The sequence below is a fragment of the Lynx canadensis genome, chromosome B2 (assembly GCF_007474595.2).
Source record: "Lynx canadensis isolate LIC74 chromosome B2, mLynCan4.pri.v2, whole genome shotgun sequence".
NCBI classification, from domain to species: domain Eukaryota; kingdom Metazoa; phylum Chordata; class Mammalia; order Carnivora; family Felidae; genus Lynx; species Lynx canadensis.
The window spans coordinates 76,178,117-76,202,588 of record NC_044307.1 but is presented as its reverse complement, the minus strand read 5'-3'; the positions used below and the strand labels follow the sequence as shown (position 1 = coordinate 76,202,588).

The 24,472-nt window shown below is 35.9% G+C and overlaps 1 protein-coding gene across 2 annotated transcripts in view; it reads left to right on the top strand.

Annotated features, from left to right (window-relative positions):
- Window positions 1–24,472, top strand: part of CEP162 (centrosomal protein 162) — a 119,402-nt gene that overhangs the window by 55,891 nt on the left and 39,039 nt on the right. For both annotated transcript variants that reach the window (XM_030315925.1, XM_030315924.1), the window contains exons 14-21: window positions 3,024–3,157; window positions 3,415–3,642; window positions 4,190–4,330; window positions 6,091–6,203; window positions 7,832–7,937; window positions 15,168–15,294; window positions 16,502–16,665; window positions 17,644–17,748. In XM_030315925.1, the coding sequence (XP_030171785.1) occupies window positions 3,024–3,157; window positions 3,415–3,642; window positions 4,190–4,330; window positions 6,091–6,203; window positions 7,832–7,937; window positions 15,168–15,294; window positions 16,502–16,665; window positions 17,644–17,748 (1,118 nt within the window). The remainder of the gene's footprint in view (window positions 1–3,023; window positions 3,158–3,414; window positions 3,643–4,189; window positions 4,331–6,090; window positions 6,204–7,831; window positions 7,938–15,167; window positions 15,295–16,501; window positions 16,666–17,643; window positions 17,749–24,472) is intronic.

Genomic DNA, 24,472 nt, shown 5'->3' with positions numbered 1-24,472 from the left:
TGAGGGGCATGCTTTAGAGGTTGATAGATGAAGACAACAATATTTTTATGAGTATTTTTTCCTGTTTTAAAATTTTATAGTCTTTGTAACTATCAAAATAGAAGTAAAACACTAAAATTTATATTAGAGTACAATGATAAACCATGACTGTCCATTTTTAAACTTTTTTTCATTAGACCATTAAGTGTAATATCTTTTTTATCTCTTTTTCTTGTAAAATTCCCTCAGAGAAATTTTACTTTTATTCAGAAGAATTTTAATTCTTTTGGATGGTTGTTACTTGTCACAGGTTGGGCTTTCCAACAAGCAGACTCCGAGATAGATATTAGTGTACAGAAAGTGCATTTTCTAACTGAGCTTAGAATCAATATTGGTTAAGATGAAAAATAAGCCAGCTGCTGGGGCTTACTCAGAATTTCTCTTTTTCACGTAAAATGAAGTCAGGGATAGGCCGTTCAGAGCTAGTGCCACTGTGCAAGGAACAGATCCCTTTTCTTTCCTGCTGCAGAATCCTTTATGTGTGACTTTTGTCTTCATTGTCATAAGATGGCTATTCAGCCTCCATGCCCTGTCAGGAGGAAAGGTGAAAGGTAAAAGGTTCATGCCAGTTAAATCAGCTTCTTAATCAGGAAAATAGTGTCTTTTCTGAAAGCCCCAGGTAAGGAACTTTTGGTTTCATCTTATTAGCCTGAATTTTGATCTTGTGGTCACCCCCAGTTACTTGGAGTCCAGGGAGATGAGTATTTTCAACTGGCTACATTGCTGCTTGGGCAAAATTAATAAGGAAGTTTCTAATTAATAGGGAGGAAGAGGAGATTGGCAATTATAATGCAGTGCCTGCTATGTGGTTGTTATCCTTTTTATTTTAAATTAATTTTCTTTGGCTGTTAATCTATGTTTTTATTTTTAGACTAATAAGTTTCTTGTTACAAAAGGAATAGTTGCTCATTTTTTAAATTCAAAACTACATAAAAGTAAAGCAATTGCTTAGCAAGAAACAACTAGTATCACACTGGGTTAGCATCATTTCATGCTTCTCATGTGTATGTCCTCATACAGATAGAAGGAAGCGTAGATGGGTGGATGGAAGGAGAGAGGCAGACATAGCTAAATGGACAAAACATTTTATAAGAACAGGATCACTCTTTATAAGTTCTTTTTAAATAAAATATTAAATTTAGTTTTTCTTAAATCTGTAAGAAGAAAATTAAACTTCATCCTAGGAAATAGATCTCAAAAGATCCCTTTAAGAAAATAAATTTTGAAAACTACTCAAATGTTGCCAAAATCATGCTGTTTTTAACTACATTTTCAATTTTATGCATTATCAGTTTCCCCTTCTATGAAATACAAGATAGTAAAACTCTTACATCTCCCACTCACATGCCTTTTACTCATTTTTGTTGATTTCATTTTTACTTGTCCAAAATGTATTTAGTCTCTCCTGCAACCCCCTCAGCTTTGGAATTTAGATCTTGGTTCTGGTTATTAAAGAGATGGAATGCTTTTCATAGGCCCCTTAGCCATAGCTTCTTCATTCTGGAATTATGATGATTGGTTTCTTATTTGACTAAATTTTCTTAATCCATTGTTTTTTTCAAGAAAGGTTCATAAAGTCCAAATTCTGCAGCGTTTTCACATTTGAATTTTATATCCAGGCAGATTTTCTCTCATATGTGAAGAAAAAATATACTGTCTGTGTACCATTACTGAAAATAATTACTTAGAGAAATCATAATTAAGAACTCAGGAAGAGAGAATTCTGGTATAAAAGCACTGGCTGACTACAACTTGACTAAGAACCACCTGCCACTCTTAGCTGCCACTTCCTAGGGAGAATGACAGTCCTAGCAGATCACTCCCCATTCATTGGCCACGTTAACGGACCTCCAGTGACCTGGAAAGATGAATGCCAGCTTTCACAATGACTCAGTTTCTTTGGGAACACTTCAGGAAATTTCTCCAAAAAAACCTTTTACATCAGAGAGTCCAATTAAATATGACTAGTGCTCTGTAAGGAAAACCTCTGCATGCCTGGAAAAAAGATGAGAAAGAAATCTTTGGGTGAGGTGCTATTGGTGACTTGTTTCTTCTTTTGACTCTTCTATATTTTCCAAATCTTCAATAACCATGTATTTCGCTTTTAATGAAAATGTAAACTTTACACTTAAAAAGTTAGCACCTTGAAGAAATTATATTTAAAAATATAAATTTCAAATTCTTCATTTACCTCTAAGGCAGATAAATAAATGTTTACTGACTCTTGAGCTCAGAACCTGTAGTATTTGAATATGGGCCTCAAGATCTCTTCCAGGTATTTGTCATAAATGTTTTTTTTTATTATTATTAATTGAATAACTTATTGGCCTTAGAATTATTCATACTGTTTGGGGATTTATGAAGTACCTTAAAATAGCTGAAAATTTGACTAGAATATACATTTATCACATTTTTTTCTAATGTAATATATATTATCAGGGTTTTATAGCAGTATAATAATTTTATTTTTTAATCAAATTTAGACTAGCTGTTATAAAGTTGCCATGCAATTTATATTATTCCATTGATCCTATATCTTGATACACACTATTTATGAAAAGTGTGCTTTGAGAGCACACTTAATCTGAACTAAAATGCTTTATAACGTTATCAGCTGCTCTTTGATTCGTCATTTAGATATTATTATTGCTGTGAATATTTAAAAGGATAGTTTATTTAAAATTAGTAAGGCCTGAAATTATCCCTGTCCACATTCTTCTCACATTTTTTAGCTCCATTTATCATTTGACGTGAATCTTGGGTCAGTTAGCCTTCTCTGTCAAATTGAGTGAAATGTTGATTATGGGCATCCGTGAGCACGTAGTGAAACAGCTGTGTTCTAGTGTTATACCTCAGCCTATTTTGAGATCCTCATTTATGTTAGTGTTCCCATTGTATTAGTATTTGTTTTTACATAATTGCTGAATAAACATTCAACTTTGTTTGCATTTGTGGTGCTTTTGTCTATTGTTTACAATATTCAGAAATCTTATCTGAAACAAAAGTCATCAAGCCTGCAGCTCTGGGTAAACCAGCTCCCAAAATTGAAAATTGCCTGGCCACCCCTAAGAAGGCTGAAGATTCTACAGAAACCGATTACTGTGTTCAGTTTCAGAATGTAGGTATTGAATTTCAAAATCACATTCATAATTTTTTTCTGTTCTGTAATATTAAAACTCAAGTATAAGTAATATGTGAAATTTCTTTTGCATCAAGTGTGATGTTCTAATCTTACTGAACATTTATTGATTTCCTTATATAGTAGAACATTGTTAACCATGTCATTTTTATTCATTGTGGGTTTTTTTCCCAACCACCTATGTTCAAATCTACTATGTAAATATACTATAATGAAGTGATGCTTCTCCTTAAAAGGATTCTTCAGGATACTGTGGTGGGAACAAGGAGACAGAGTTACTTATGTTTAAAAGAGTTCAGGAAGCAGAGGAAAAATGGAGGGGTGCACAAGCCCTAATTGAGCAAATTAAAGTTACATTCTCAGAAAAAGAGAGAGAGCTGGAAAATAAGATGGAAGAACTAAGGAGACAACAGGAAAAGGAACTCTTCAGACTAAATCAAGATAATTATATTCTTCAAGCCAAGGTACTAGACACATTGTCCTATTTCTCCTTTCATTTATTAAAAAAAAAAAAAAAAAAAAAAAAAACTTTTACTCCCTGCAAAATGCATTGTCATCCTTTGTTCCTGTGGCTGTTTGACTTGCTGTATTTGCTGTGTAAAATATGAACAGGGTTCCGAAGACTGCCTCCTCACAGCAGAGCCTAAATCAAACCCAATGGGGAAAAAAAAATCAAAATTTAAATTGGCCCATTTTGATAATTTTCTTCTGTTAGCAGTCCTTTCTGAGAACAAATCCCTTAGTTCACTCTGATCTTCAAAGAAGATGGTTTCAGAAAGAACTGCTATGGAAGGGCCTAGATTCAGAGAATGACACTGTAGCATTCCTGAGTTACTTTCATCACCAGAACCATCAGCATAAAACATCACTAATGATTTAACTGTAGTTAGTGTTATTCCATTGTGGTTATGGGACAGTTTTATATAATATGCACCTTGAGTTTTCTGTTATTCTTCCTTATTTCTCATTTCATCATTTCCTTACTTAAATAAAATGTCTGTTTTCTCAAAGTTGAGTAGCTTTGAAGAAACAAACAAAAAGCAAAGATGGTTACATTTTGGAGAAACAGCTGATCCTGTCACTGAAGAAAAATTGAAGCAAATTCAAAAAGAAATACAAGAACAAGAGACACTTCTTCAAGGATATCAACAAGTATGGTGATTCTTCAGCACTTTGTGAATTTGTTCTTGAGATCCTTTAATTGTAAAAATAAGGCATATTAAAAAATGTGCTCATGTAACAGGTAATAGGAATTCTGGCAAATATGAGGAAGTAATAATTTGACTAGTCTGAACATTTTTAATGGGTATAATTAAAGTGTTTAAGAGCATGGGTTCTGGATTCAAAGAATCCTGTGTTAGTCTTTGCCCCACCACCTGCTGTGCTGCCTTGGGCAAATCACTTCACCTCTCTAAGCCGGTTTCTTCATCCTTGAAATGAGATGGTAATAATGGTAGCTGCCTCATAGGATGGTTGTGAAATTAAAATAAGAAAGTGTAAACCAACCTGTTAGTACCTGGCGCATACTAGCCAGTTAGTGAATGTCACCTGTTACTATTTTTAATAGCCATATTCCTTAGAAACTGCCCTGTTTTTCTTTAGTTTTGTGTAATGCTTTTCACTGGGTGGTATTGACTAGTTTTGGTATTCTATTCAAAAATACAAATCTGAAATTAATTGCCAATGTGCCAAGAATGAAAAAATTTGAATTAAATGAGAGAAAATCTGTGTGTCCTACAGAGGGCAGATACTTGCCATATGTGATTGAATCTTGGTGATGTTGACTAAGCCAGTCAGCCAGGACAGGTTTAGTGATCTGCAGCATAAAACTTCATCTTAGTTTCCTCCTTTTCCCCTTACTTTCCTCCCCTTCTCTTTCTCTTTCATTACCTTTTTCTCTTGACCTTTAAGCATCAAGCCTGTCAATAACAAGCATTGTCATCAGAGGACATCCAGAGAAAGCATTGTCACAACTTTTCCTATAAATGAATACTGGTTTCAGAGGACACACTGCCCTAGAGTTAGAACCTTCTAAATCCTTCGCCTGCCATTCTGATCTTGCTGTGTAGAGCACACATTTTTAAGGAGGATTTCACAGACCCAGAAGGATGCCAACTACCTTCTCCCACAAAGATAACACAAAACTTGTGTATCTATGTACATTAAATTGCAGGTATTCAGGCACAGACCATCTACCAGGCACTAGGCCAGACATGGTGAGAGAGTCCGTGGTTTTTAGTAGATCCTCAAAGGTCATTGGTTTTCATAGGATTCTTAATTTTAAAAAGGGTTAATAAGCCACAGCACCTAAGCACAGATGGGTACTTTCTCCTTCTGATCTCACTGTTTGAGTCACTCTTTAGTCCAAGGCTGGTGGAGAACTGGGCCTAGTCTCTGCTCAGCCTTGTCCTTACACTTTTGGAAACACCTGGTGTCTAACTTTCTGCTCACAGAAAGTTCCAAAAACAAACATGGAAGCCTGTCATAACTAACTATATCCAATTACTTCACTGCAGGGAGCCAGGTTAGAAACAGAAAAAAGAGAATGCAAACAGTCCCAGTGGGCCTTTCTGACCCTGTTTCTCACAGTTGGGATGTAGTTATTCCTACAGCCACTCCCCCACTTCTGTGAAATACAGTGCCTTACACTGACTTTAGGATCTCTTGCTTTGAGAGTTTTTGCACCTTTTTTTTTCTTTTTTTCAAGTAAGCATTTTGGAAAGAATTGTTTTCAGATTAACAGGTTTTCTTCTGAGATAAAGAGTTTAATAAAAGATTTTGCTTACTCAAAAACTGAAAAAATTTAAAAGACTTTAAGAATGCTTAAAGGATTTATCTGTTGTGAGCATATATATTTGCTGTATAAGTACTGATGACTTTTAACTAAAATGTAATTTTCTGTTTATGAAAAGGAAAATGAACGATTATATAGTCAAGTGAAAGATCTGCAAGAACAAAATAAGAAAAATGAGGAGCGAATGTTCAAGGAAAACCAGAGTTTATTCAGCGAGTTAGCCTCCTTAAAGTGAGTCTTTTCTGAATTCTTAAAATCAAATATACTTAGGCTATTTCTAAGCATCTTATTGTTATATTAATAATACATTTTATTTTTACTTAGAACTGAAAAAAATTTTACATTGATTTATAGTTCATAACTTTTATAGGTTTAATATTCAATGTATTTTTCCAAAGTACAAAGTTTAGTATTTTCAGCATACTCATATTTGAGTTTTATATCAATTTTAGGAAATTGAGTATATAGTATTCATCTTGATCAGTCATTAAGCCTGAGGTGCTTAACCATCTCCTAAAGAACCATGTAATAAATAATACAAAAAATATGATACAATGTCACTTAATGCTTTAGGTTAGGTCCTATAGAAGTAGAGCCTGATGTAGGGATCCTTATGGAGGTGATTTCCTGGAGGATAACTGTCAGGAGAAGGGGAACAAGAGAAGCAAGATGGGAGGATGAGGGGAGGGAAGGTAAGTAAGAATGTGGTCTTAGCCAGAGACTGGCTTCATTCTCTTCTCCCCAGAAAGCTCAGGAGAACAGATTGTACCACAAGAGTTGGCCCCACTTGAGGCAAGAGGAGCAGGCTTTCATACCCCCAAATTAGTCGTCACTGGAGGAGGTATGCTCCGGGAAGAGGGTAGGGGATATCCTCCAGGCCAGCGGGCAGAGGCTGCTATTGAGAAGGAGAACTAGTGAGTTATTAACCAACATTCAACATGGCAGGCTGATGGAGCACCAGCACCTACTAAGAATCATATTTCAGACTATAAGATCTTTTGGATATTACTACATTCAGCTTTAACATATTAAGTGAAAAAGCTGAACTCACAAACATGGGCAAATTAGGGTACTGTCTTCTTTTAGGAAATGACTAATGGTTTTGTGTCACTTCATATAAACACCTAATTACTCAGAAAGGACTGCTATTAGAAAAAACTTCTTAGGCCAAGAATGTATGACCCGAACCCAGGTGTGATAAAATGCACAGTTCTGATATATGAAAGCATTATATCTGATTCCTTTCCAAATGCTTCAGTAAAAGTATTTTAAAACACCACTTCTTCTACTGCCTGGCTTTTAAAAGAGATCTATTCCCCGATCCCAAATTGAAATTTTAAATGAATTTTCACAATGAAATACATGGTGTCTTCACTGCATTAGGATTACATGATCTTATATAGATTCCTAAATTCCTTGTATAATATTTCTGGAAAAACAAAAATTTATTCTAACTTTAGATAATAGACTATTTGGTTTTGTCAGTCTCCATGTGTATGATTTGTGCTTCTTAGAAAGGAGTCTAGAATGATGTGACAAGGAGGGCACATTACCAGAGGAAAAATGCAGCACATCTTTCTGGGACATAGGGTTTTTTCCTCTGAGAATTAGGAGAAAATATTTTTTATTTTATAAATAAAGCAAGGTGTTGGGGTTTCAATTCTTTTAAATTAAACAGACATCTCAAAGTATATTAGCATTTTAATACTTTAAACTTTAGAGTAAATAAACTTTTTCTCTTCAGTAGCTCAGATAGTTCCAATGTCCATCAGGTTTTTTTAAATTTTAAGAATTGTATATTTTTCATTGAAAGGAGTACTTTGTTAAAAAACATTTTTTTTATTTTCAAACTAAATCAGAGAACAGATGCACAAAAGTCGTTTCCTATCTGAAATAGTTGAAGATTCAGAACCCACCAAAACCCAGAATTTTACAGATCTGTTAGCAGAGCTACGGATGGCACAGGTAAATTTCATAAGGATTTTACCTACTAGATTATTATAAAAATTTCCATATGTTAAAAAAAGTCTGTTTTTTAAATTTATGAATAGATAAAAATTTATAAATTTCATGCCATTTAAAAATTAAGGCATACCTAAAATTAGCATTTATTATACATGTGACCTTCATATAGAAAAAATGACACAATACTGGTTTTAGATAGCATCCTCTTTATAACCCAGCTTCTCATCTAGCATTCATCACATGGAGCCGTATTGGAGGCATAACCTTACTTAGGGCATGTACACTTTATTTCTTTTTTTTTTTTTTTTAATTTTTTTTTTTCAACGTTTATTTATTTTTGGGACAGAGAGAGACAGAGCATGAACGGGGGAGGGGCAGAGAGAGAGGGAGTCACAGAATCGGAAACAGGCTCCAGGCTCCGAGCCATCAGCCCAGAGCCCGACGCGGGGCTCGAACTCACAGAACGCGAGTTCGTGACCTGGCTGAAGTCGGACGCTTAACCGACTGTGCCACCCAGGCGCCCCGTACACTTTATTTCAAACAAACAAATTCCTTATTGGAAATGTACAGCTAAAATAGGAAAATAATTTAAAGATGATTATTCACCTTAAAATGTTAGTTGGCTTTTTACCCTTCTTCAATGGACTGTGCATTTATGGAAGGCTGAGACTATCTACAAATGTTTGCATCTCACGTACCTAATGCAGATGCAAAATGAAACAGCTGCTTTGTAACGTTTTTTCTTATTTTTATTTAATTGTATTAAAAAGGATATAGCTTACAATTTTCTTTTTTTAGGTTTTATTTTATTTTTTATATATAATTTATTGTCAAGTTAGCTAATATACAGTGTATACGGTGTACTCACGGCTTCGGGATTAGATTTCTGTAATTCATCACTTACATATAACACCCAGCGTTCATCCCAACAAGTGCTCTCTTCAATGCCCATCACCCATTTTCCCTGCATCTTACCCCCCGCCCCCAAACTCCCTTCTACCCTCAGTTTGTTGTCTATATTTAAGAGTCTCTTATGGTTTGCCTCCCTCTCTGTTTGTAACTATATATTTTTTTTTCTTTCCATTACCCCATGGTCTTCTGTTAAGTTTCTCAACTTACACTTATGAGTAAAAACCTATGATATCTGTCTTTCTCTGATTGACTTATTTCATGTAGCATAATACCCTCCAGTTCCATCCACGTTGTAGCAAATGGCAAGATTTCATTCTTTTTTATTGCCAAAGTAGTATTTCATTGTGTGTGTGTGTGTGTGTATGTATGTATGTATGTATGTATATATATATATATATATATATACCACAGCTTCTATATCCATTCATTTGGGCTCTTTCCATAATTTGGCTATTGTTGATAGTACTGCTATAAACATTGGGGTACAGTGTGCCCCTATGAATCAGCACTCCTCTATCCTTTGGATAAATTTCTAGTAGTGCTATTTCTGGATCGTAGGGTAATTCTATTTTTAATTTTTTGAGGAACCTCCACACTGTTTTCCAGAGTGGCTGCACCAGTTTGCATTCCCACCAGCAGTGCAAAATAGTTCCCCTTTCTCTGCATCCTCGTCAACGTCTGTTGTTTCCTGAGTTGTTAATTTTAGTCACTCTGACTGGTGTGAGGTGGTATCTCAGTGTAGTTTTGATTTGTATTTCCCTGATGATGAGCAGTGTTGAGCATCTTTTCATGTGTCTGTTAGCCATATGGTGGCTTACAATTTTCTAAAGCAGTATTTATTAATGGGAGACGTTTGGGAATTTTGGTCAGGTTAATTCTGTTTTAAGCAGAACAATTCCATGTGTTGCATGATTTTTATCATCCCTGTCCCCAGAAAATACATACTCATAGCACCCACCAGTGATTATAAGAATCAAAAGCACTGCCACATTTCCAAACTTGTACCCTGTGGAAGGGCAGTTAATTCTCCCCACTCCCTCCCATTGAGAACTGTATTATGAAACTAAATCTGTATGAATGATTATGTGAATTAGAAAAATTCCAATTATGTACCACTTTTTAACAAGAAACTATATAAAGTTTTGATATACAGAAATCTACACATACCCTAGGTTAATAACTGATGTTTAACAGGTTTTTGAAGTATATAAAATGCAGCTGCAAATATGAATCCATTAGGGTACTTTCTTCAGGCACATGTATGCATGTATAGCATGATTAGATAGGTAGATAGTTAGGCAGATAGGTTAGAAGAAGGAATGAATGGTTGGACTCCCCCTAACTCCCTTGTCAGTAGGCCTCAAAAATTAGCAAGGTAAAAGAGAAATTATTATTGCTGTGTTTTATGAAGGCTTGGAAAAATGTGGTAAGGTTTCAAGCCTAACATTAGCTTTATTTAAACTGTTACTAGCAACTTTTTTTTTTTTAATATTTTTTTTTTCAACGTTTTTTATTTTTTTTATTTTTGGGACAGAGAGAGACAGAGCATGAACGGGGGAGGGGCAGAGAGAGAGGGAGACACAGAATCGGAAACAGGCTCCAGGCTCCGAGCCATCAGCCCAGAGCCTGACGCGGGGCTCGAACTCACGGACCGCGAGATCGTGACCTGGCTGAAGTCGGACGCTTAACCGACTGCGCCACCCAGGCGCCCCTTAAAAGTGCTGTTTTGAAAATATTTTTCTGAAGATAGGAAACTAAAACTGCCACTAAAAACATCAGAAAATGCTGGATAAAATATAATAAACATCTTATAAATGCATAATGTAACAGCTCTCAAGAAAGTAAGAATTCTCTAGGGGCCAGAAATGAGAAGGGATACAAACTGGTCAGTAAGCTGCTAGACCAGTAGTTCAGTAGCCATGGGCTTGAGCTTTAACAGCAAAGTGGAGACAGGACACTCAGATTTCAAAGAGCCATGTCCTTCAGTATAACAGTGGACTAGGAAAAAAATCCACGCACCTTCACAAGGGGCTAAGATGTCAAGAAGCTTTTCTTGTAAGAAGTTTCTGTCTTAACTTGATTGGTCAATATAATGTCATCCGTCTGCCTTCATTTGTGTTATAGTATTTGAATTGACACTACCTGCAAGGGTTAGTAATGCTCAGACTGAAAAAAAACAAAACCAAACCATATAATGTGGTCCTGAGTCAGTGAGAACCTCCAGTGTGTCTGGAAGAAACAAATGCAGAAATCTCTTAGAAGTGTACAACCTTAACCCAGCTTACACGGTATTTCTACAGATAAAAACCTGCTGATGATATGCTCACAATGCAAAATTACGAAAACACGGAGAAACTATCCACAATCGCACAATGATTTAATAAACAGTTTTTGAACCTCAATAGAATTATTGGATAAACATATAAATAGACTAAAAATGGAGACTATCAGATATATGAAATGCTAAAATATATTTAAATATATTATGGCTGAGAATTTCCCAGAAATAATAAAAAAAAGATGAATTCTCAAATTTAGGAAACCCAGTGATTCCTGCTCAGGATAAAGTAAAAATCACCATCTAGGCCCCTGATGGTGAAACTACCAAAGGCAGGAAAAACCTAAAAAGAAATTAACAACAACAAAAAAAGAGTGTTAGTTTAAGATAATAGTAAAAACTTTGAGGATTTTTTTATTTCTGAAAATATTGTAAGATTGAATGTAAATATACCTTTTATTTTCATTTGCTATGGTATTCTGGGTTTAGATGGTTTTAGAGCAAAATTTCATACTGGGATAAATCTATAATATTCACATTGAGTATACTTGTGTAAAGTCTAATTCGTACCTTAAAAATTAATAGCAATTATTGAGTTGGTTCTCTATAAAGCATAGATAGAAGCATAGTAAAAGCAGAGGTTCTGAGCTCTTTCTTTTTAGTATCCCAAGGTAGGAAGAAGAATGAAGCTGACCACAACTTACTCACTGAGTCGTCCTTTATGAAGCACCTGCCACATGCCAGGCACTCATTCTGGCATTGTAAATACAATAGGTAAACAAGACAGGCACAAACCTTGCTCACTAGGACATGTATTCCAGCAGGGAAGACAGACAGTAAAGTAACAAATGAAGCAATATACATAGAAATTTGTGCTTTGAAGAATATTAAAATAGAGAATAAGGGTGCGTGGGGCAGAGAGTAAGGCACCAGTCAATAGTGCTCTAGGAGACACTCTGAAAAAGTTTTGTCAGAGTTGAGAGCTAAAGAGAAGCAGCAGCCACTGGACAAAGATGGAGCCTCCCAACCAGGAGAAAAGCATAAACCTTGCATCAGGAAGGGGCTTGTTATTTTCCAGAGTCAGAGACCTCTGAGACAGAAGTGGGTGAGTAAGGACAAGGCCAGAGAGGCAGGCAAAGACCCTCTCTGAATGTCTGCATTGTAATTTACAAGAGAATTAAAGTACTTGCCAGCCACAAATCCTGTGCCCACAGGGTTGACCTGGGACATTACTGGCCTTCTTCAGGGTGAGAAGTGTCAGTCCCTGGAAGGACGCAAGCATGAAGTATCATTTGTTTAAGTGTCAAATGTTTAACTGAACTCAAGATGTTTAAAGTTCCTTTGAATGCTAAAACTCTGTAAGTCCATTTAGTACACTCCACTGGAGAGCATTTCTAAATGATTGAACTATTAAACAGAAGGTAGTTGCAGAAAGATGCCTGAGCATTCAAATACTTGAAACTCAGTGCTCTCCTGAAAAGACATCTACAGAGGATCACAAAGAAGATTGAACAATGAAATTATGCCATTAAATCTGTGATGCAGTTAGAAACCAGGATTATACAGTGCTTTAATGAATGGATTTATTTTCTTCACAAGACTGCATTTGGGATTATAAAATAGGGAGATACAGAATTTGTTTTATTTTGAAACTTAATTACACCAAGTGTACTTCTGTGACTCCAAGAACTTTTTTTTTTTTTAGCAGTTATGAGTTCAGTCCAATAAACATTTATGGAGTACCAGCTGTGTGGTTAGTGCCGTAAAGTATACAGGTATTAGTAGTAAGTCAGTCTTAGTCTCCATAGAGTTCTCAGCCTAATAACAAGAAGAGGTATGTACACAAATCAATATCATATGACACAGTAATAAATACTATACTAGAGGTACAACACAAGTTTATGGGAGCACAGAGGAAGGGATTATCAGGAATAGCCTCATTTGAACTGTGCTTTGAAGGATTAAGTATGATTGTGTCGAGATGAATGGGGGCTATTGAGAGTAGTGTTGAATGTAAGGCATATTTAGCATTCAGTCAACCTTTTTTATGTGCCAAGCATTTTTTATGTGCTTTTTCATGCAAAAATGAGTAAAATCTCTGCTTTCAAGTAAACGTATGTCAGGTGGTAGTGATGAGTTCTGTGACAAGAAAATAAAGCAACATACTCGGGGGTTAGGATGAAAGTTTTTGTTTTAGAAAAAGTAATCAGGAAAGATCCTCCTGGGGTTTCATTTGGGCAGAAATCCTGATGAAGTAAAAGAGTGAGCCACCTGGCTATCTGGGAGCAGAGCACTAAAGGCAGAGGAAACAGTAAGTGCAAACACCTTGGAGTGAGAGTGTGCTGGTTATGTTCAAATAACAGCTAGAAGTCTCTGATGCTGGACTGGAGTGGGAAGAGGAAGATTTATAGTAGATATGCTCAGAGGCATGGGCAGGGCTGGGTTACATGACACTGAACATCATGGTAAGGACTTTGGATTTATCCTGAGAGGAATGGGAGCCACCAGAGAATTTCAGACAGAGGAGAAAACTCACCATCTCTTTAAAACAATTCCTCTCTTGAATAGAGAGTTCATGAAAGTATCCACACATATGTGGTCAATCCAAGACAGAGGAGGCAAGAATGTAAAATAGAGAAAGGATAATCTGTTCAATAAATAGTATTGGGAAAACTGGACAGATACATACCAAAGAATGAAAGTGACTACTGTCTTATACCATATATAAAAATAAATTCAAAATGGAGTAAAGACTTGAATATAGGACCTGAGACCATAAAAGTCCCGAAAGAAACCATAGACAATAAGCTCTTGGACACTGATCTTAGCTTTTTTTTTCAAACCAGTCGCCTCAGGCAAAGCCAACAAAATCTAAAACAAATGGGACTATATCAAACTAAAAAGCTTTTGCACAGTGAAGGAAGCCATAAACAAAATGAAAAGGCAGTCTACAGAATGGAAGAAGATACTCGTAAGTGATATATCTGATAAGATATTAATATCCAAAATGTATGAAGGATTTATACAAATTAATATCAAAAACACAACATGATTAATAACAGCCAGAGGACTTGAGTAGACATTTTTTCAAAGATATAGAAATGACCAGCAGACACATGAAAGTATGCTGAACATCTCTAATCATCAGGGAAATGCAAGTCAAAACCACAATGAGATATCACCTCACACCTGTCAGGTTCACTATTGTCAAAAAGACAAAAAATAACAAGTGTTGGTGGGGTAGTGGAGAAAAGGGAACCCTCATATACTGTTGGTGGGAATGTAAATTGGTGCAGCCAATATAGAAAACAGAATGAAGGATTCTCAAAAAATCAAAAATAGAACTGTATGATACAGTAATTCCACTTCTGGATATTAATCCAAAGAAGACAGAAATATCAATCTGAAGAGATAATCACCCCTATGTTCCTTCCAGCATAAAATACCCAAGATATGGAAGCAATGTAAGCATCCAGTGATAGATAAATACACTGGACATTACTCAGCCATAAAAAAGGATGGGATCTTGTCATTTGTGACAGCATGGGCAGATCTAGAGGGTGTTGTGCTAAGTGAAATAAGAAGAAAACAAATACCATATGATTTCATTTATATGTGACATAAACGAGACTCATAGGTACAGGGAACAAACTGTTGGTTACCAGAAGCAGTGGTGGGGAGATTGGAGGGCAGGTGAAATAGGTAAAGGGGATTAAGAGGTATAAACTACTAGTTATAAAATAAGACACATGGATATAATATACAGCATAGGGGATATAGCCAATAATATTGTAATAATTTTGTGTGATGACACATCATAACTTAGGACAGATCCTCGACTTATTGTGGGGATTATTTCATAATGTATAAAAATAACAAATCACCATGATGCATACCTGAAACTAATAGGATATTTATTGTATATATGTATTTATAAAAAATATGTATGAGTATTTATGATAGGTGGGGTGAAACAGAGCCTATGCCACAACTTTTTGCGTCCAGAAATAATTTGCTTTTGTAATTCTATGAATATCAAGAAAGAAAAAAACTGTTTATTGGAAGACATCAAAAGACTGAAGCAAGACAAACAAGCTCTTGAAGTAGACTTGGAAAAAATGAAGAAAGAGAGAGACCAAGCCAAAGATCAGATTGCTTATGCCACAGGTAAAACGCTGAGCTTAAACAGTTTACCTTTATACTCGTAACTGTTTTTAATCTTGAATTTAAGTAATAGCAGCTGCTATTACTACTCAAGGAATCAAAATCCTACTTCTTGAAGTATATTGTAGTTTTAGAAACTTTAAAAAAAAGTTATTAATGGTGGGTTAGTTGGTTTTGGCAGGACTAATTGCAGGATCAGAGAATATCAAGGATTGTTTTGAATTTGTGGCATATTATGTCTATTCATTTTCATGTCTGTGACCTTCCTGAGGGTATGGTCTGCCTTTTTATCCCTGGGTCTGAAACAAAGGCTCTTAAGTATTTGCCAAATGAACAAATAACACTACACCTATGTTTATAGAAAACACAAGGATAAATGTGACATTCCCCATCAGGGAAAACAAGGGAAAAATAAGAATGCAGAAAAGTTTAATATATAAAAAAAAATACAAATAACATGAGACATGTACTAAATAGGGATTTCAGGGAAGAGTAGCATTTGAGCCGGGTCCTGACAGATTGAAAGACTCAGAAGTGAAGGAATGAAGGGAGGTTGCTGGAGTGTGCTTGCTTCATGAGCATATATCGAGTGCACCTGTGGATTGGAGTTTAGGATGACAGAACACAGGACTAGAAAAGTAGATCGGAAGAGTCCTTGTAAGATCTCTCCACTGTGATACCATGATCTTCACTGTGAGATATACACCACCTGTTTGTAAGAAAATTATATTTAGTCTACTCATCTGTAAAATAGAGTAATAATAATAATACCCATCATATGTTTGTTGTGTTAAATGAAATCCTGTATGGTAAGCAGTCTCTAATGTTTCCCGTTGCAATTTATTAATATAGTTATAGGAATTCTTCATGTTTATTATCTCTTGGATCCAACATTTATTGTCCCATGGAAATGACTTTGCTTTTATAATGAAAGTCAGTGGGAAAACAATTGATTTATCAAAAAAAATTATACACAGCCAACTTTGCTATGAATTTGAGGAGTTGGACTATGAACACAATGTTCATCTCTCTTTATTAACAGATTAAACTGGATACTGCCTTGCAAAGACTAATTTTTTTTTTGCCTATTATTTTTTCATAATGTTTTCATTAGATTGGCATTGGTTTCTATGTAATTTAATTTATTTCCATATTTTGGGAAATTATAATCAAGTTCAGGAGTTCATCTTATAGGAGTTTCATCCTATAGGTGAAAAATTATATGAAATAAAAATTTTAGAAGAAACACATAAACAAGAAATCAGTCGCCTGCAAAAAAGATTACAATGGTATGCTGAAAATCAGGAACTTCTGGATAAAGATGCATTTCGGCTTAAAGAAGCAAATGAAGAAATTGAGAAGCTCAAACTTGCGGTAATAAGATCATTTGAGAATGTATTTCTGTAGATGTACCCCATTCAACAATTAGTTCTTCTTAGCCTTGTAAGTGTGATTAAATCAGTACTATAAACTCTGCCAATTAAAATAGATGGTTTGGGTTTGCTCACAGATGTGTAGTCTGTTTTAGAATAGACTGAGAATAAATCCAAGCTCCTTATCACAACCTGTCAGGTCCCTGTATGGTCTGAACCCTGCCTGCCTGTCTCTCCAGCCTCATCTGTATCACACTCCACAAGTCACTGTCCTGCAGCCACATCAAAACTCTCTCTGATTCTTGAACATGCCAAGCTTGTTCCACCGGTTGCCTTCACTCGATTACTCTTGGCCTATGTTCTTCCATGTCTCACTCCTCATTCAAGTCTCAGCTCCAAATTCTCCTTAGAAAGACCTTTCCTGATCTTGTAATCTAATTGAGCTACCAATCCTGCCCTCTTCTGACCCTTTCACTCTATTTTCTTCTTTTTTTTAAGTGTTTGTTTATTTTGAGAGAGAGAGAGCATGCACATGCAGGCATGTGCACAAATGGGAAGAGCAGAGAGGGAGGGAGAGAGAGAATCCCAAGCAGGCTTCACACTACCAGCACAGAGCCCATCACAGGGCTCAGTCTCATGAACCTGAGATTATGACCTGAGCAGAAATCAAGAGTTGGATGCTTAACCGACTGAGCCACCCAGGCGCCCCTGTTTTATTTTCTTCATAGCATGTGTCACTCTCTGACGTTATTTTATTTACTCGTTGTTTTACTTTATTAGCTTATCATGTGTCTCCTCCATCAGAGTGCAAGCCCTGTTAAAGCGGGGACCTGGCTTATCTTGTTTGCCCTCCGTGTCTCCAGCGCAGCACCCTATCTGGGAATTAATAAATGAATGAATGACCTACCATTATGCTTCTCTCCTGGTGTTTCTCTGGTATGTTTTAAATATGCTTAACAGGTTCTTTACTTATTGACAGGTTGAGAAACTGAAAGCTGAATCTGGAAATCCATGTATTCAGCAGAAGATACGTTTAAAAGAGAAAGCAGCTGATGCCAAAAAAATTCAAGACCTAGAGCGACAAGTATGTGTTCAGGGTAAATTTTAATTAGGGCATTTTTTATACAGAGAGTTTTTGTTTTCTGCTATTTCAGTAGTTCCTACAAAACATAGTCAACCTGAAAATTCTTACTTTTATTCATTTATTTTAATATAGAACTGCCCTCTAAATATTCTTTATATATAATATTTAAAGTGACAGCCATAAAAGTAGTAAACAACATCATTTTGTACAACCTGTGGCTTTATACATGAAGAATTTTTAGGCTGCTGTGCCTCATTTGATGGTAGACCTATGGATGAAAGGTTATTTTCATTCCAGCTCTATTAGACATCTAGAAAGAAGGAAGCAGCATTTTAAAACTCTGGGTATAGAATTAGGATTCCTTCTCCTCATAAAAGTTTGGTGAGAGAGGAGTACAGGAAAGGAGACTTTTAAATTGGGAACGTGTTAGAAGTGCTTGAGAAGTGTTGCAAACACCCTGGAAATAAATGGAACATTTAGCCTTCCAAAAAGCTCCGTCATTTTGAGTTCTTGCTCACCGTCAAGCTTACAAGTATTCATTTTATGGTCAGTGTAGCTGGGAGACCTTTTCAAAAATTATGTAGTAATGCTTATTAGGATAAAGATTTTTTTCATTAAAGTAGTCATATGTGGGGTGGAATATTAACTTTTTCCTTTTGTTTTTAAAACTCTGTAATTTAGCATTTGTATTCATAACTCAATTATTAAAACAAAAGAAGGATTTCCAGCCCTGTGCATAAGGGAGCATAATTCTATAGTCAAGTCATGACACTTAAATATACAGTTATTATTCCATCACAAACCCAAAACTGTGAGGTCATCACTGGGCTCAATATTACCCCAGTTTTCTGAGAGAAGGAAAACTAAAAAATTAGCTTTTTGTTACTTTTACAGGACCTGTTCTTATAGTAAAAGGTATGGTCGGTAACTTGGCTTAGTAGCCAGGAGAAGAATAGGACAGAGGTATTTTAAAGAGTTAGAAGTATTCTGAAATAACTATAGTAGAAGATTGCTTGCCTATTTTTCAGTGCTTTTGATTTAGATTAGCTAATGTAGACAAAGCCATCCAGAATTGTGAGAGAGAAAAGACCAAAGCAACTACTTCCCTATTTGATGACTTTAAGAGAAATAATTCAGAAAGTTATTTTATTCACTTGTTGATTTACTTTATTAGTTTTTCTCCTCCATTGGAGTACAAGTGCTGTTAAAGCAGGGATCTGGCTTATCTTGTTTGCCTTCTGTATCTCCAGTGCAGCGCCATATCTGGGAATTAAAAAATGAATGCAGAACTAAATGTATCAGGGTAAAAACAAATGAAGCATGCTTAAAAGCAAAATTAAGACTTGAAATGGTAAATCATATTGACTAGAAATATAGCACTGAATACAATTTATCTTCCTCTTTTATTAATGCTTTCATTAAGGGGTGCCTGGGTGGCTCAGTTGGCTAAGTACAAACTTCGGCTCAGGTCATGATCTCATAGTTTGTGAGTTTGAGCCCCATGTCAGGCTCTGTGCTGACAGCTCAGACCCTGGAGCCTGCTTCAGATCCTGTATCTCCCTCTCTTTCTGCCCATCCCCCACTCACACTCTCTCAAAAATAAAAAAATAGGGGCGCCTGGGTGGCTCAGTCGGTTGAGTGACCGACTTCAGCTCAGGTCATGATCTCGCAGTCTGTGAGTTCGAGCACCACATCAGGCTCTGTACTGACAGCTCAGAGCCTGGAACCTGCTTTGGATTCTGTGTCCCCCTCTCTCTCTGCCCCTCCCCTGCTCATGCTCTGTCTCTCTCTCTCTGTCAAAAATAAATAAACATTAAAAAAATTAAAAAATAAAAATAAAAATAAAAAAATAAAATAAAATAAATGCTTTTGTTAAAAAATGTATTGGCTTACCATTTTAGACTATATCTTTCTAAAATATTGTTTATTAATAATATTTTGTATAGTTTACTGTGTGTACATTTCAGATCTTACTCTGTTCCCATGAACATTTCCATCCTAATGATTTTAAACCTTACTATATATTTATTGTTTTAATGTTTATTTATTTTTGAGAGAGAGAAGAAGAGAGAGAGAGCATGGGGAGGGGCAGACAGGGAGGAAGAGAGAATCCCAAGCAGGCTCTATGCCGTCAGCACAGAGCCTGACAAGGGGCTCAAACTCACAAACTGAGATCATGACCTGAGCCAAAGTCAGAGGCTTAACCGACTGAGCCACCCAGGCGCCCCTAAACCTTAATATATATTTTAAAGTAAAGGTATACCACAGTGTATTCAGAATCATTTTGGAGCCATATTCTGAGATAGGTTAATTAAAGAATAAAATATCTCATTTTCTAAATAGTTCATAATTAAAAATGGGGCCAATTAATTAGATGCCTGTTATAATGAAAATTTCAGATTATGTGCATTTTTTAATTCATACTTTTATTTAATGGAATGTTCCATAGTTTAATTTCCAATGAGAATTTTTGAAAAAGCAGTTACTTTTGTGTATGACAGCCACACTGGTATCAGTGACCAGCATTTACTCATATCAATGACCGAAGAAAAATATTAAAAAGCAAAATTAAAGAAAATATAAAGTAAAATCTAATTTTCCCCAAAAATGTAATAAGCACTTCAAGATATCAAAATTAGGTTGAAATATTTCTTAAAATTTTAAGTGAATGCATTAGTTATAAATATGTTAAAACATTCTTTTTTTTTTTTTTTCTTTTATTTTTACATTCAAGTTAGCATGTAGTGCAATAATGATTTCAGGAGTAGAATCCAGTGATTCATCACCTACATATAACACCAAGTGCTCATCCCAACTGTCTTCCTTAATTCCTGTTGCCCATTTAGCCCATCCACCCACCCATAACCTCTCCAACAACCCTCAGTTTTTTCTCTATATTTAAAAGTCTCTTAAAAACATTCATTTTTTAAAAATCTAGCTCTTCTCTTTTCAATATACATTTTGTATATGTGTATGTATGTACCTTTGTATGCTTAGATCTATTTCAAATAACTAGATTTTTAATACCAGAGAAAGCAAAACTTTGAAAATGTCACAATTGAAATTATCAATATTTGTATCTGGATATATTTCAATTTATGGTACACATATGAAAGTGCAAGCAGTCTTCATGACTGGAAATATTTACTATAAATGTTATAAATGATGAACAATATTCAATGCCTAACATGAACAATATTCAAGTTATATATAGGATTTTAAGTACCAGCAATGCATCTTGCCTTAGGGAGGGTAGTTTTTGAGACCAGATCGTAATAAAAGCCAACATTATCAAGCCCTCACTGTATACCGGATGTTCTGCTAAGCACTTTACCAAGATAAATGTCATTTGATCCTCACTTAAGTGTGCCAATGCCATGAAATTGGTATTGTCATTCCCATTTTACCAGTGAGGCAAAAGAAATGTAGTTTGAGGAGTAGACACAGGTCATAAAGCTGGTGGCACAATCTGAACTCCAAACAAGCTCTAACCAGTGCACTAGACTGCCTCTCAGGTGCTATTTTATTTTATTGTATGCTCAGAGGCAGAAAACTATTCAATAAAGAATTTAGTATTTTAATATATGTTTTTCAAACACATCTAAACTGTAATTTAACAAAAACAGGTATAAACATATGTACATATATAATATCAAGCTCTAATTTCTGTAGACCCTGGTACAGTTCTTTCTCACAAGAAGACCATAAAATATGTTATTGCTTAATAGACTAAATGAAAAGTAGTGTTTTGTGAAGACTTCATTAAATATCATCTAACCCTCCTTGCTTTCTAATTGAAAGAAGTAACTGTAATTTTAAAAATAGATTAAACTTGGGGCGCCTTGGTGCCTCAGTCGGTTAGACGTCTGACTTTGGCTCAGGTCATGATCTCACAGTTTGTGAGTTTGAGCCCCGTGTCAGGCTCTGTGCTGACAGCTCAGAGCCTGGAGCCTGCTTCAGATTCTGTGTCTCTGTCTCTCTCTGCCCTCCCCTGCTCGTGTTCTGTCTCTCTATCTCTCTGTCTCTCTCTCAAGAAATAAACAATACCAACACAACAGAAAGAAAAGCAATAATAGAATATTATGAGCAATTATATGCCAATAAAATAGGTAATCTGGAAGAAATGGACAAATTCCTAGAAACATATACACTACCAAAACTGAAACAGGAAGAAATTGAAAGTTTGAACAGACCCATAACCAGGAAGGAAATTGAATTAGTAATCAAAAATCTGCCAAAAAACAAGAGTCCAGGGCCAGATGGCTTTCCGGGCGAATTCTACCAAACATTTAAGGAAGAGTTAACACCTATTGTCTTGAAACTGTTCCAAAAAATAGAAATGGAAGGAAAACTTCCAAACTCTTTCTATGAAGCCAGCATTACTTTGATTCCAAAACCAGACAGAGACCACGCTAGAAAGGAGAACTATAGACCAGTTTCCCTGATGAACATGGATGCAAAAATCCTCAACAAGATATTAGCCAACCGGATCCAAAAATACATTTAAAAAATTATTCACCGTGACCAAGTGGGATTTATACCTGGGATGCAAGGCTGGTTCAATATCTGCAAAACAATTAATGTGATTCATCACATCAATAAAAGAAAGGACAAGAACCATATGATCCTCTCAATTGATGCAGAGAAAGCATTTGACAAAATACAGCATCCTTTCTTGATAAAAACCCCCAAGAAAGTAGGGATAAAAGGAGCATACTTCGAGATCATAAAAGCCATATATGAATGACCCAATGCTAATATCATCCTCAATGGGGAAAAATTGAGAGCTTTCCCCCTAAGGTCAGGAACAAGACAGGGATGTCAGCTGTCACCACTGTTATTCAACATAGTATTGGAAGTCTCAGCCTCTGCAATCAGACAACACAAATAAAAGGCATCCAAATCGGCCAGGAGGAGGTCAAACTTTCACTCTTTGCAGATGACATGATACTCTATATGGAAAACCCAAAAGTTTCCATCAAAAGACTGCTGGAATTGATTCATGAATTCAGCAAAGTTGCAGGATATAAAATCCATGCACAGAAATTGCTTGCATTCCTATACACCAACAATGAAGTGACAGAAAGAGAAATCAAGGAATCGATCCCATTTACAGTTGCACAAAAAACTGTAAAATACCTAGGAATAAATCTAACCAAAGAGGTGAAAAATCTACACACTGAAAACTATAGAAAACTTATGAAAGAAATTGAAGAAGACACAAAAATTGGAAAAAGATTCCAGGCTCCTGGATAGGAAGAACAAATATTGTTAAAATGTCAATACTACCGAAAGCAATCTACATATTCAATGCAATCCCTATCAAAGTAACACCAGCATTCTTCACAGAGCTAGAACAAATAATTCTAAAATTTGTATGGAACCAGAAAAGACCCTCTATAGCCAAAGCGATCTTGAAAAAGAAAACCAAAGCAGGATGCATCATAATCCCAGACTTCAAGCTATACTACAAAGCTGTAATCATCAAGACAGTATGGTACTGGCACAAGAACAGACACTCAGATCAATGGAACAGAATAAAGAACCCAGAAATAGACACACAAACGTATGGCCAACTAATCTTTGACAAAGCAGGAAAGAATATCCAATGGAATAAAGACAGTCTCCTCAGCAAGTGGTGCTGGGAAAACTGGACAGCGACATGCAGAAGAATGAACCTGGACCACTTTCTTACACCATACACAAAAATAAACTCAACATGGATGAAAGACCTCAATGTAAGACAGGAAGCCATCAAAATCCTCAAGGAGAAAGCAGACAAAAACCTCTTTGATCTTGGCCACAGCAACTCCTTACTCAACATATCTCCAGAGGCAAGGGAAACAAAAGCAAAAATGAACTACTGGGACCTCATCAAAATAAAAAGCTTCTGCACAGCGAAGAAAACAATCAGCAAAACTAAAAGGCAACCAACAGAATGAGAGAAGATATTTGCAAATGACATAGCAGATAAAGGGGTAGTATCCAAAATCAATAAAGAACTTACCAAACTCAACACCCAAAAAACAAATAATCCAGTGAAGAAATGGGCAAAGACATGAATTGACACTTCTCCAAAGAAGACTTCCAGATGGCCAACCGACACATGAAAAAATGCTCAACATCACTCATCATCAGGGAAGTACAAATCAAAACCACAATGAGATACCACCTCACGCCTGTCAGAATGGCTAACATTAACAACTCAGGCAACAACAGATGTTGGCGAGGATGCGGAGAAAGGAGAACCCTTTTACTCTGCTGGTGGGAATGCAAGCTGGTGCATCCACTCTGGAAAACAGTATGGATGTTCCTCAAAAAACTAAAAATAGAACTACCCTACAACCCAGCAATTACACTACTAGGCATTTATCCACAGGATACAGGTGTGCTGTTTCGAAGGGACACATGCACCCCCATGTTTATAGCAGCACTATCAACAATAACCAAAGTATGGAAAGAGCTCAAATGTCTACCGATGGATGAATGGATAAAGAAGATGTGGTATATATACATACAATGAAGTATTACTTGGCAATCAAAAAGAATGAAATCTTGCCATTTGCAACGATGTGGATGGACCTGGAGGGTATTATGCTAAGTGAAATTAGGGAAAGACAAAAATCGTATGATTTCACTCATATGAGGACTTTAAGAGACAAAGCAGATGAACATAAGGGAAGGGAAACAAAAATAATATCAAAATAGGGAAGGGGACAAAACA